General features: G+C 41.8%; 1 protein-coding gene across 4 annotated transcripts in view; it reads left to right on the top strand.

Moving 5' to 3' along the window:
• Positions 1–14,353, top strand: part of RNF144B (ring finger protein 144B) — a 104,554-nt gene that overhangs the window by 54,051 nt on the left and 36,150 nt on the right. For all 4 annotated transcript variants that reach the window (XM_073331902.1, XM_073331903.1, XM_073331900.1 and 1 more), the window contains one exon: positions 13,804–13,908. In XM_073331902.1, coding sequence (XP_073188003.1) covers positions 13,804–13,908 — 105 coding nt within the window. The remainder of the gene's footprint in view (positions 1–13,803; positions 13,909–14,353) is intronic.

Below are 14,353 nucleotides of genomic sequence, written 5' to 3'. Positions count from 1 at the left end.
TTGGCTGAATCTGAATTGTGTTAGTTTAAAATGAGAATGTGGATGAGTCTCACAACAAACTGTGCATTGGTAATAATCATGTTTATTATGGTAATGCCTAAGGGCCAGCTCATTGTGACAGGCACTGTACAAACAGACGAGTAGACAATCCCTGCCATGAAGAGCTCAATATCTAAATAGACAAGACAGATACAGGGTGGGGCAAGGGGTAGAACACACCATCAGAGTGAACTACGTGATGGCAGCAAACGTCAAGTTAATTTCACAGCGGTAGATCGGGTTAGTTAGGGAGGGCTATGATAAATGGCAAGCAAAGTGAAGGGGACGGGGACATTGAAGGGCAGGAAAGAAAGGGGGAGGGGAGAAGAGGGCCAGGGGCAGGTGTGGAGTGAAGCTGAGATGAAGAGACAATGAGGGAGAAGGACGATTGGAGCAACTAGCCAATCAGCACAGGGTAGAGAAAGTCCTATCAAAACCGTAGAAAGTTGTTTGAATGTCCAGAGGTCTCTGCTTTGGCTGCTTCTGCACCTCCTGGTGTCCTGTCTGGAGTCTCTGTCTGGCTAATGGTGACCAGATAGCAAGTGTGAAAAATCAGGACGGGAGTGGTGGGGGGATTATAGGCACCTATATAAGACAAAGCCCCAAATATCAGAACTGTCCCTATAAAATCGGGACATCTGGTCATCCTAGTCTGACTCATCTCTGCAGATTTCCTCCAAGGCCACGGAGGGACAAAGGGAAGCACCAACTGGGTCCTAGTGCTCCCAGAGTATACAGTTCTGGGTCTGGGATAGTGGTAGGCAGATGAGTGGCCCTCACTGGCCCCCATTTGACCCCTTCCCCGACTGCAGCAGTCCCTGCTCTGGCTCCTTCTGGTCCTCCTGTCTGGAGTCTCTGCCTGGCTCCTCTGTGTGTACTATAAATCTATACTATACATATGGGGACTATATGATGATGTAGTGTGGTGTAAAGATTTTATTAGCATGTGTTTGGGATGGTTCTCTTGTATAATGGAGTTCATCCAAACAAGTGCTAATAAAATATTTAGAGGGCACCATGCTAACATATATTGTACTCTATAGGCCACACACTACAGAAGAACTACTTTAGAAATAAAAACAAGGAGTCTTTGTGGCATCTTAGAGACTGACACATTTATTTGGGCATAAGCTTTTGTGGGCTAAAACCCACTTCATCGGATGCATGCAGTGGAAAATACAGTAGGAAGATATATATACACAGAGAAATGTTTTACACAGTTTTGAAATAACAGCATTGGGACATTTTTTATTTTTCTGCTTGTAAAGCCAGGTGTCTGTTACCAAAAGTCCAACTGTCCAGGGCTCAGAAGGAACTATAGAAACTTCTAAAAATGATTACTGTATCTCAAAATGTTACTTCAAATTCCAATGTCAGATGTTTCAGGGGCTAGAAGTGATTTCCACATCCAGTTGGGAATGTGGGATTGCCCCTTCCCAGGGCTATAAAACTCCTGTGTCTAGTTCTGAAGGGATATAAGATACCAGATTTCAAAATGGATTTTTCTCTTTTAGATGTAGAAAAGCTGCTAGTAGCCGAGTACCAACAAAGTCGTCCTACAATGCTACACTGTAGCGAGGCAACGATTCACCGGTGCAGCGCCTCCTGCTGGTCGTTTCAGGAATTAGCTCTTTTCTAGCCTCGGCGCGCCCTCTACAGGCTGGTGTCTCACCTGCCTCTGGCCCTGTGTCCATCCCGGACCCTGGTGCCTCCTCACCCTGAGGTGCTGCCCCCTGGCAGTGTCCCCACACTCTGTGTCTCCCCTCCCAGGGGACCCACCTTGCCTCAGTGGCTACTGCCAGTCACCATCTAGCCCTTGCTCACTGGGGCTGACTGCAGTGTAATGGCCACTCATCATTGGCAAGGGGTTAGGACCTGCTGCCTTTGCCTATCATCAGGCTGCGCCTCTGCAGCCCCTGTACCTTTCTGGGCCTTGCACAAGGCCTGCAGCCTGGGGGTTTATTATCAAGGATCTACAACCTATCCTGAAGGACGACCCATCACTCTCACAGATCTTGGGAGACAGGCCAGTCCTTGCTTACAGACAGCCCCCCAACCTGAAGCAAATACTCACCAGCAACCACATACCACACAATAAAAACACTAACCCAGGAACCTATCCTTGTAACAAAGCCCGCTGCCAACTGTGTCCACATATCTATTCAGGGGACACCATCATAGGGCCTAATCACATCAGCCACGCTATCAGAGGCTCGTTCACCTGCACATCTATCAATGTGATATATGCCATCATGTGCCAGCAATGCCCCTCTGCCATGTACATTGGTCAAACTGGACAGTCTCTACGTAAAAGAATAAATGGACACAAATCAGACGTCAGGAAATATAACATTCAAAAACCCGTTGGAGAACACTTCAATCTCTCTGGTCACTCGATTACAGACCTAAAAGTGGCAATTCTTCAACAAAAAAAACTTGAAAAACAGACTCCAATGAGAGACTGCTGAATTGGAATTAGTTTGCAAACTGGACACCATTACATTAGGCTTGAATAAGGACTGGGAGTGGATGTGTCATTACACAAAGTAAAACTATTTTCCCCATGTTTATTCTCCCCCCCCCCACTGTTTCTCACACGTTCTTGTCAACTGCTGGAATTGGCCCACCTTGATTATCACTACAAAAGATTTTTTTTCTCTCCTGCTGGTAATAGCTCACCTTATCTCATCACTCTTGTTACAGTGTGTATGGTAACACCCATTGTTTCATGTTTTCTGTGTATATAAAATCTCCCCACTGTATTTTCCACTGCATGCATCCGATGAAGTGAGCTGTAGCTCACGAAAGCTTATGCTCAAATAAATTTATTAGTCTCTAAGGTGCCACAAGTACTTGTTTTCTTTTTATAGGAACAGACTCCTGAAACTCTTACCAGTCCACAAAAGTGGTCTATAATCATGTAAATAGTCCCATTGTCTTCAATGAGATTGATCAAATGATTAAGGGTTTACAGGATTAGGTTCCAAATTTGTAAATTATTCTGTGTGAAACTAACAATGCCTGAGCTGTCATATTAGAAGGAGCTTCATTCGAATAAAGGTGGGCAGATGTGTGATAAGTCTTAGCTCCATTGCTAAGATGAGGAGCATATTTTCAGCAAAGTTCTTGACAGATTCCTGAGGCAGCTGGTTTAAGGCCATCAGTGTCCAGCATTATAATCTTCACTTATAGTTCTCTCACCCACAAAGCTGAAACATGAGGCATTTGTTTTCTTTGTTTTGCTGCTCCAGTTCCAGTTAACAAAATGCATGTTAGACTAGTTTGGCTGCAAAGAAGGATTCTGTGTACACTGGGGACAACACCTGATTCCTGTAAGGCTGCAGAACTGGGCTGACATCGGAATCCAAACATCCTCTGGTCAGTGCAAGCAGAGGCATTCCTCTAATGATTTGGACTTGATGTGATGCAGTATGGATTTCATGGATAATTCAGACCAATGGGGAGAAACAGAGTCAAAAACACTGTTTAAACACCTTCCGCCCCCACACCCCCTTCCCTCTGGAGGACTCCGGACCAACGTAACAGCACAATACATATGCTAACAAACAAATCCTTTGTTTAAGTTTGTTAGCTTATGTATTGTGCTGTGAAAGCCATTTAAATAATGAATGCCCTCCCTAGCCATGTTCTGCTCCTTTAAGGAGCAGAGTGCAGCCCCACCCTACCCCCCCTCCAAAGGTGGGGGGCTAGCCCCAAGTCTTTCCGGTAGCCCATACCAGCTAAAATCTCTTGTCGGTAATGTGTACTGGTGGATACCACTCTACTTGCACTCCTGCTAATAGGAATGTCAGAATATCAATGCCAAATCCTGCTCCAATCTCCTCTTCAACTTTTTTTTCCAAATACTCTGATCTTCAGTATTATATGAGTGACTTTAACTGCAAGTGACATGCCTGCTGAAGTCACCAACCAGCAATTAATTTCAAGTTGTATGTTACTCACCAGAACAAGGTTTGAGCTGTCTAATATCATGTACAATAACAGACCAATCTTGCAAAAACAAAAGACAATTTCACATCCTAGCTTCTGGGTGTTGGCACATGTTTATGCAGCAATGGTATGACTCATCATTCATGTGGTCTTATGTTTTTGAGAAGTGTGTGAATTAACTACAATGGAAAATGCATGAAACAAATGCCACTATAACAATCCATGTGTCATCACACACACTGGTACAATAGTTCTGTGTAAAGGAGAATAAGATTTCCCTTTCTTAGGTCTGGGTGACTTTAATAGACAATGCCATGCTAGCAGGGCAAGTGAGAGTACATTTAACCTCTCAACTTTTTTGAACTATAGTGAGAAGAGCCTTCTACTTTGAGTTTCATTTCAAAGGGTGTAGTGAGAGCCCAGCTTGAGACAGGCCCTGAAGCCATTCTGCCCTGTTGTCTTTCCCCAATCTCAGTTTCCTCCACGATACTGCTGCTGCATGCCACTAAGCGTTTGCGAGTTACTGCGGAGACAAAGGGGCCAGCCATTTTCCCAGGACTCAGCACACAGACATGGAGACACCTTGATTTATGAAACACTCTGTGCATCTGTTGCTTTATCTGCAGGTGCTTGAGAGAGGAGAATTTTCTGCTGTACCTAGTGCATCCCAGGCAGCACTGAGCAGCACAATAGAGGAAACGGATGTGAAAAGACAGCATTGTGTGTGTGTGAGACGGAGAGAGAGAGAGAATAGAGTGGGAGGGAGACAACTTTAAAACAGGTGAGAGACAACCAAAAGGTGGAGGTGAAAAATGAAGAGGAGGAGGAAAGAGACAACACAGGGCAAGGGAAGATTCCTACCTGGGCCAGTGTTGATCCTCAGTCACGCACTCTTTTCCACATGTTGTTTCTCTCTCACAAGAAAATAATGGCCCATCTCCAAAATCAACACACCTGTGCCCCAGTGAGATAATAGTTTTCAGTTCATAGCGGTAGTTAAGGGTCTGATTTCCTCTTGCACCAGTGTAAATCTGGAACAATTCCATTAAAGTTAATGGAGTTTACATGATGTAAAACCAGTGTAAGATGCAAATTAGATTAAAAAAAATCCAATTATTAAAGGCCATCCTCTTTCCTCTTGCTAATTTCAAGAAAAGATTCATTCCCTCTCCCCATGTACCACTTTCTTATACTCCTCTCTTTAGGTGTAGGCAGATCAAACATTCAGTCCTGGTGCTGCAACGCCCCAATGATTTTAAATAAAGCTCACTTCAGATTGTTTTCCATGTCTACCCACCAACTGTCATGTTGTGGCATTTGGGTTTCTTTCCAAGCTTGAAGAACAGGAGTACTTTTGGCACCTTAGAGACTAACAAATTTATTTGAGCATAAGCTTTCATGGGCTACAGCCCACTTCATCGGATGCATAGAATGGAACATATAGTAAGAAGATATATATACCTATAGAGAACATGAAAAGATGGAGTAAGAGGCTAATTAATTTAGATGAGCTCATAAAAAACATGATAAAATTGGCATATATAAAATAATACGTAGCACATGTTCAAAGCACTTTACGTATTCAAAGAACTTCTCACTTCTCCTTTGAAGTAGGTATTATCCATTTTATATGTGGTGAAACTGAGACAGAGACATAAGTAAATTGCCCAGTACCCAGCAGTAAATCAGTAACGGAGCCAGGCCTAACAGAACACAGGTGTCTGGACTCAGTCCTTAGTCCAGAACACACTGGGACCAGCTCTAATGTGACATGTCACTTTGTTTATGGCTTCGGGTGTATTCACTCTCTGGTGCTTAATGATAGCGATCCCACGACATTTGGGGTACCAGAAGCCAATATGTATTTTATTTTAATTTTTACAATATGGCTCTTCAGACTTTGAGTAGCATAAGCCAATCAATTTAAAATTGCACATAAGAATGGTGATTACCAATACTATAAGCAGATCCAATGAAGGAACAAATCCCAATAACTGCATTTATCATGTTGGGTGTGAGAAAGAGCCACTAAATCAAATACTTCTTGTTATGGAATGATGAGCTAGAAAGCAGTATACACTGCCCTGTGGTCACACTTGCCTGTTGACACTCAATTGCTTTCAACAGTTGGTGCGCCATTTGTGGCCATATGGTCACCAAAAAAATGTACACAGCCACTGATTTTTCTGACCACAAGACCACAACACGCTCATCAAACTATAAAAGGATTTTTCACTCTTTTTCCATGTGTCTTACTTTTATAGGGCCTCATCCCTTGTCCAATGGAGATGTTACCAACAACTTGAATGAGTATTGTATCAGGCCCTTAAATGTTAAGCTACAGATGTGGAAAATGAAATGGTGCTGATTTTTTAACCACACTTGGTAAATCTATCTTGACAAATACTTTAAGCTGTGTATTTTATAATAGCTGACCATATATATACCAGGCACTTGAATAACATGATGACAAGCACATTATAAAACCTTAGATAAATATACCTATTATTCCACACACTGCAAGTACTTTTTGAATGTAAGTGTACATGCACCGGCACTGACCAGGCACTTCTGGTGCCAGGCTGCAAATCTGTATTCACTGTGGTGAATATTCATAGAGCTCACATGAGTAGACCCATTGACGTCAATTGCACTGCACATGGGTATGTATTGAACAACTGGGCTCTTTATGAACGGAAAGAATTAAAGAAAGAAGCATTATGTCCTACATGATAAAAATAGATAGTGAGTACAATGGAACCTTGCTCCCTGATTAAAGCCTCTACATGCTACCACTATAGAAATAGTAAATAAATTGTAACTTGTGGAGCTGGTTGGGAAGTTACTCCCCCCCGCCCCTTTTTTTTTGTTTTTGCTGAAAACTTTTTGTCTTTTTTTTTTTTTTGGTTTTAATCAAAAGACTACAAACTAAAATAATAATAATAATAATAATAATTTTAAAAAATCAGTTTTTGGCATATAAAAATCGAAACATTTTAGTTTAAAATGAAAAATGTCAGTTTTGTGGGTTTTTGATGAAAAATTGATTTTTTTTTCATGAAATTGTAAGTTTAGTTGAAAAATCATTTTTGGTCTAAATTGTTCTGGCAGAGCATGTTCAGTGAGCTCTCCTAGTTCTTTTGCATTTCCACTACCTTACTCTCATATTAAGCACTGGTCATACTTTGATCCCAATCACAACCTACTGCTTTTGCCTTTTAAATGATATAATAATTGCAGTGAAATGTTAACTAGATACAGGGCTCAACTGTCAACAGTACTGCCTATAGGACATATTATTGAAAGGGCTGACCTGATTTCCTTTCCACCCTCATTCTTTAACTGACTGTCTCCTTTATTTTTCTTAATCAAAAACTAGATATTAAAATTTGTCACATCAGGTTTGTGGTTTCCTTTCATATTTTCTATCAAAAGCAATAAAAGTTACAATTAGTGAGCTGGAAAGCTTTGTACAAAATTGGAGTTGAGAAAGTTAATAGAACACACTGAATGCACTTGATGTACTTGAAAAAGCAATATGCAGTAATGACTGAGACCAGTCTTTTGTCTGTGGCAAGGAGAAGATTATTTGAAAGTGGCCTTGAATAGAAATATGGATTTGTAGTGAGAGGAGTACAAGTGCCCTTGTCGTGTCATTGCCTAGCAACATGAGATTTAAATACATTGCCTGAACTAATTTAAAAATCAAGAGGTAAAAATGTGCAATTGTGCTAATGCCGTATATAGACTAAATCCTACACTAAAAACCTTTATCTCTGGCAATATTTTGTTTAATCCTGTTGTATATATTAGTGAAATCAGTGAAGTTAGAACAGTTCCTACTGGAAGTGCTGTACTTATTCATAGTTACTATATAAGCACCTATTTCCAGAGTTAGATTAAGAATGTTATCATAACAACTCCCTTTAGGCTGAAGCTTGCATGAAATGTTTTACTGCAAATGAAATTTTGTATGCTGTTAGTCCAGGACAGATCTTTTCAGTGTATCTCTTAGCAGTTTCTTCCTTTTCTGAAAATGTCATATTGTCTCCACTTGAGCTGTAGATATATAATGAGTATGTGTCTGAGTCTATATGCACCCTCTCATTCCTTATCTCTATGTATATATATAATAGAATATAGTGGAGTGTTTATATTAGACATTGTGACAGGGTCGGGCCAGATGGCTAAAGCAGAGTGATTTTGGGGACGGGGGGGTTAAAGCCTTTTATTGTGTATTGAAAGACATTAGTTCTCCTTCTCCTGCACAGTCTTGGTTCCACGCAGTCTACCAGTACGACGGGCAGCAATGAGACTGACCTTGCGACCAGCTGGAGCATCTCTCCTGATGGTTGAAGGCTTACCAATATGTTGATGGTTACCATCACCAAAGGGATGTTCTACAGGATTCATAGCCACACCACGGACATGTGGCCAGCAGTTTTGCTTTGCCTTGTATTTGTGATAGGCATGACCTGCCTTTAGGATAGGCTTGTCAATACGACCTCCACCTGCAACAATGCCACCAACAGCTCTGTTTGCAGAAGAGATCACCTTCTCAGAACCAGAAGGCAGCTTCACGCAGGTTTTCTTAGTTTCAAGATAGTGGGAGATAACTGTGGCATAGTTTCCAGAAGCACGGGCCAATTTGCCACCGTCACCAGGCTTTTCTTCAAGGCAACAGACAATGGAAGGCAGATATATTAGCCCCAGGTTAGGTAGGTCCCTTTTCCCTGGGTAAGGTAATAGGGAAGGTTCCAGAACAATCAGGAACGTTCTGGAAACAATTAAGACAGGCTGATTAGAACACCTGCAGCCAATCAAGAAGCTGCTAGAATCAATGAAGGCAGGCTAATCAGGGTACCTGGGTTTAAAAAGGAGCTCACTTCAGTTTGTAGTGCGTGTGTGAGGAGCAGGGAGCAAGAGGCACTAGGAGCTGAGAGTGAGAAAGCGTACTGTTGGAGGACTGAGGAGTACAAGCATTATCAGACACCAGGAGGAAGGTCCTATGGTGAGGATAAAGAAGGTGTTGGGAGGAGGCCATGGGGAAGTAACCCAGGGAGTTGTAGCTGTCGCACAGCTGTTCCAGGAGGCACTCTAGACAGCTGCATTCCACAGGGCCTGGGCTGGAACCCAGAGTAGAGGGCGGGCCCGGGTTCCCCCAAACCTCCCAACTCCTGGTCAGACACAGGAGAAGTTGACCTGGACTGTGGGTTCACGAAAACGGCCAAACTGACGGCTGCTGTGAATCTCCAAGGCGAGCAAATCCGCCAATAAGCGCAAAACTTATCAAGGTAGAGGAGGAACTTTGTCACAACATATATATCATAATATAATCTCTCTCTCTGTATATATGTACATAAAACAATATATTTCATCAAAGCATTCTTATAAACTTTAACTAATTAAGCCTCACAACATCCTGGGAGGTAGGTAAATATTTATTATCCCCATTTTGTAGATAAGAAATCTGAGGGAATGACAGGCTGAAATGCATTTATGGGCAGAAGAGTGGCTCTGCAAAAATGGCACATCTTGCGCAATAAATTTGCTTGGTATCTATGTGTGTTTTGAGCCATAGCTACTTGCTTTAATGAGAAAATATTTTTCCCCTTTCTTTTTTGGGTAAGATTTTTCCAAAACACTCAGCATTGGCCTAACTCTGTTTCCACTGAAGTTAATGGAAGTTCCATTGACTTCAGTCGGAGCAGTTACGTTAGCAGCGAATTCTTTGAATAATCCCACTCTTAAAATTTATTTTATTTCTGTCACCACTGCAAAATTATGGGAGAAGGAACAAGATTTTATTCTGGCTCATGTACCATGAACATAAAGGTCTAAATTCCATTTCCTGTTGGTAATATGCAAGCCAGGAAGAACACAACTTGACCAGGGTGAATTTGCAGGTCTGGCAGTTCACATTTTTTCATTAAATTGTCTCTTGCTGAGAAACAATACTATTCTTAGGCAGTTACTTTTAGACTAGAAGGTAAACATGCTTTGTGACTTGCTAATGTCACACACAGGGAGAAAGTGGCAGAGCCATGAATACAACCCAGAACTCTTGCCTACATGTCATGTGCACATCTCTAACCACTGTTTCCTGTGTTTCTGAAATGATCCTATCTTTAAAGAACTGTATTTACTTGCATGCACTCTTTCTCTGTGTAAGATGCCTTAAAGGGTTCTAATTTTCAAAAGGGGTTGGGTGCCCCCTTCCCACTTCTGAAAATCTGGGTCATAGTTTCTGTACACAGGAAATTGTATGTATCAATAGATTTTCATTACTGTGGTGTATGTCTAAGCAAAAAGTGCAATTTTTCAATGCTTTTGTCAACTTTTGATGTGTTTCTGGGGTGTGGAAATGGTTGTATGATGCTGCAAATGCAAATAACTATTTTACTGTATAAATTTATAATTCTCTTTGCCCTGTCTTCACCACAGTCACGGCTTGCATCAGTGCTTCATTTTCAGCTACTTTATAATTAAACTAAATTAGTGTCTGTGTTTTTAAATAAATAATAATAATAAAAGCTTAAAGCAGTTCTGCTGTGCTAAAAGCTACAGTACTTTTTTTTTTTTAATTTCTTTACTGCTAATTTTGGGAAGAGGAGAGGTGAGGTTCTATTCCTGGTTCCCAGACAGACTGATGTGTGATCTTTAGGCAAGTCACTTAAGGCTTTGTCCTGGAATGTGCTGTGTGTCACCTGGGTAGCACTCAGCACCTTCAGCTCTCCTCAGCACCTGACTGAATTGGGCCCACAGTCCCTCAGCGTCAGTTCTGTAATATGTAAAACATTTAATGTTTGTAAAATTTATGTCACAGGGCTGTTGTTTGTAAAGTACTTTTGAGAGCCTCAGCTACTGGCTTCTGATCCAAAGCTTGTTGAACTCAGTCTGTGAAACTACAACATAAAGGACACACTAGCCTTTGTTAACCTGATCTGGATTTGAACCAGCAAACTAGAGGAGAAAGGTTTCATATTATGGTATCAAGCTTTTGAGCCATCTAGTCCCTTGAAGGTGTATTCCTAAAGCTGCACGCACATTCTTCCACAGGAAAATAATTGTTAGTGCTGAGGTCAACTGCCCTAGCAGGGTAAAGTAAGAAAAAGCCTTTGGGCTTCCATAAGTCCTGCAGTAACTTCTTAGCCTTTGTCCTCGCTCTTTAATGGGGTGGCCTGAACTGATCTTAGAATCTGAGTCTACTGTATCCTACTGTCAAAGTAAATTACTAAACATAGTCACCCATCCCAAAAGGGACAGGAGCCGGGGTTGCAGTCAAAGAAAAGGATTGTTCTCCAACACTAACTGAGAGACACACTGAGGAGGAAAATCTACGCTCCCCAAAGGGTACGGTGGGCTCTGAACAATGGGAGCAGGATGCAGGGAGCATGTGTTGGGCCCACAGGCACCACCATCTTCCTTTCCCCAGGAGTGCTCAGCTCCTGCTCAACCCCAGACCACACCCAACTCCACCTCTTCCCCCAAGGCCCCACCCTGACCCGCCTCTTCCAGGCCAGTTCCTGCCCCTCCCCTGAGCACACCCCATCCCCGCTCCTCCCCTTCCGCCTCAGCCCCTCCTGCATGCTGTGGAACAGCTAATCCGTGGCAGGTAGGAGGCGCTGCGGGGCGGGGGAGTTGATTGGTGGGGCCTCTGGTGGGTGGGAGGTGCTGAGGGAGGGAGAGGGGAGGAACTGGCTGCAGGTGGATGCTAAGCACACTCTAATTTTTTTCCATGGGTGCTCCAGGGCTGGAGCACTCACAGAGTTGGCACCTATTGCTGGGCTGTCCTACCCTTATGAGCTATGCAGCCTTCCTCCACTCCATTGCATGTGGATTTTTGGGGGCAGACTTTGGAGTAGAGCATTTCCTGTTGGGATCAATCATGACTATGTTACTTCCTCTGTTTCCATTTACTTTTCTATGCAGATGGGAGGTGTCTTTTGTAGCTAGGCCATTAAACCCACTTTATGTTTCAATTACTGACTCTTTCTCGTGTTGTTTCTAGGTTCCTTTTGGAAAGGAGCATTAACTACATTGTTTGAATGAATAAAGGGACAGCATCTGGTTAAGTTTCACTAAATTCCTTGTGTTACTAATAACACCTGAAGTTATTAAAATTGTTAGAATAGTTATACTGCTTATTTACTTTTTGCCCTTTGCTCATCTTGGAATGTGAAAATAGACTGGCCAGTTCTATTCTTATATCTACTAGTATCACTTTCTAGTTCTCATGTAGGGAACTGTTTAAATGTAAACAAATAAAAGTTGATTGAAATTTAAAACATAAGTCATAAACATATGGGGCTGGACTGAAACCCGGGAGCAAGGCAAAACCAGAGTGTCTCCCCCAGGGTCACATCTAGTCCCTTCTTTCCCTTTGATCGGGGGCAACCTATTGCTGGCACAGATTACTTCATCGTCTGTGCCAGCTCAGCTGTGCTTACCAGAGCATTGGAGGGGCAGAGCCAAGACTCCCACCTGATGGGTGGGGGAATAACAGTCCAGTGGTGGCCTACCCTACAGGCGCTGGAAATGCAGGGAGTCCACGCAGGGACTTAAAGGGGCTCCTTATACCTTATTACACTCCTGCAGGGGCATGTGGCAGGGCTTATAGTTTAACCTGTTGGTTTTAAAATTAGGCTTTTGAAACTCTTAAAAAATTAAATCCCTAAATTTTGGTAATAAATTACCTGATGATCTCCCTTTAAATACAATTTTTTTTAAAAAATAAACATCTTATTGGAAATCAGATGTTATTTTAAATGCCATGCCATTTGGTGGAAGATATATTCATTTTCCTTTAAAATAAACTGTTTAAGTGACCACAAGGATTTCGCAGGTGTACATTTTGCTGGCATGCACAGTAGAGTTGAATTACATCGTTTTGCAGTATACATTGTTACATCACTTTTACCTGGAATATTGGTCAATGTTTTTTTTCACAGGACCCTTTGGGTTCACTACTTCCTGTGTATTTTAGAATTAGAAACCTCTGTTACACCAGTTTCATACTGCTTTAAATTCTTTGACTTCAGTGCAGTTGCACGGGCATAAAACTAGTGTAACGGGCTGGAGAATAGGGCCCTTAAAATCCAAATTGGATGTGTCATAATGGGGACGAAACATTGGGGATCTGCTTTTTCTCATCCCAAGAAAAAATACTACACAATTATTTTTGTGCAGCGAAGTGATGTGGACACATGCAGGAGGGCCTCTCTGTTGGAAATGGACTTTGAACACTTGCTCAGTAGGCCAGTGGTTGATGGCAATTCATGGAAATGACACAATCTATTTGGAGGAAAGTTGATAGCCTCACTGTTTCCAGATCCGTGCTCTGCTAGCCAATCTATAAGCTGCCTTCATTGCAGATTGCTGAGAAAGCAACTCTCCTGCTTGTAAGTGAGGCCCTATAATGGTGGCCACCAGGTGAGAGACTGAATTAAGAAAACATGAAGGGAAAATAGAAGAGCAAAACCTGTTTTAATTAGAGTGAAATATAGCCTGTTCTTTTCCAAGTCTAGGCTTAATATAGAGAAAATGTATTAGCACAGGACTTGACTTGCTGACTTGAGTAAACTCAATATGTGATGGATGAAGTCATACATAATTAATTGTTCTTTGCTGCATTCTTCCCAAAGTAATGGTTCTTAGCATCCACACGTATGATAATTTATGTTTTCCCTAGTGCTCTAGGACAGCCAATTAAGGAAGTGGAGGTGGCACCTGTGTAGTGCAGTGTTAACATCTACGTTTCCCTATCATGTGGGTTGCAACTTTCCATCATTTTTTTTCTTTTCTCCTTTTTAGTGCCTAAAGCAGTATATGCAGCTGGCAATTCGAGAAGGCTGTGGTTCTCCCATCACTTGTCCAGACATGGTATGCTTGAACCATGGGATCCTACAAGAAGCAGAGGTAGTGACACTTGTCTTCTCTCCTCTTTTTAGTTCCACCTTTATTTATAATAATAAATTATTATAAATAATAATTAATAATAAATTAATAAATAACTAATAAATCCACCATAATAAATACAATATTGTTCTGTTTCCTCCTCTTAATTACCTCTCATGAGTCTGTGACAGGAAGCCTGCCTGACCATAGGAACTAGAGACAAATAGATGTTTTTCTTTTCTGTCTTGAGAAAATGCTTACTTGGGATCCAGACAATTTCTGAATTACCCAGGCAGGTGATTTAACCAAAATATTCTGCATCCAGGAACCACTAAACATTCATTAGCAATGACTGTTGGAATGGCTTTGATATGGATACCTACGGTGGGTGAAATCCTGTCTCCACTGAAGTAAATGGCAAATCTCCCACTAGTTTAAGTGGGGTAAGGATTTAACCCAGTGTGTT

The sequence above is a fragment of the Lepidochelys kempii genome, chromosome 2, assembly GCF_965140265.1.
Source record: "Lepidochelys kempii isolate rLepKem1 chromosome 2, rLepKem1.hap2, whole genome shotgun sequence".
NCBI classification, from domain to species: Eukaryota; Metazoa; Chordata; order Testudines; family Cheloniidae; genus Lepidochelys; species Lepidochelys kempii.
This window is presented reverse-complemented; position numbering and strand designations above follow the sequence as displayed.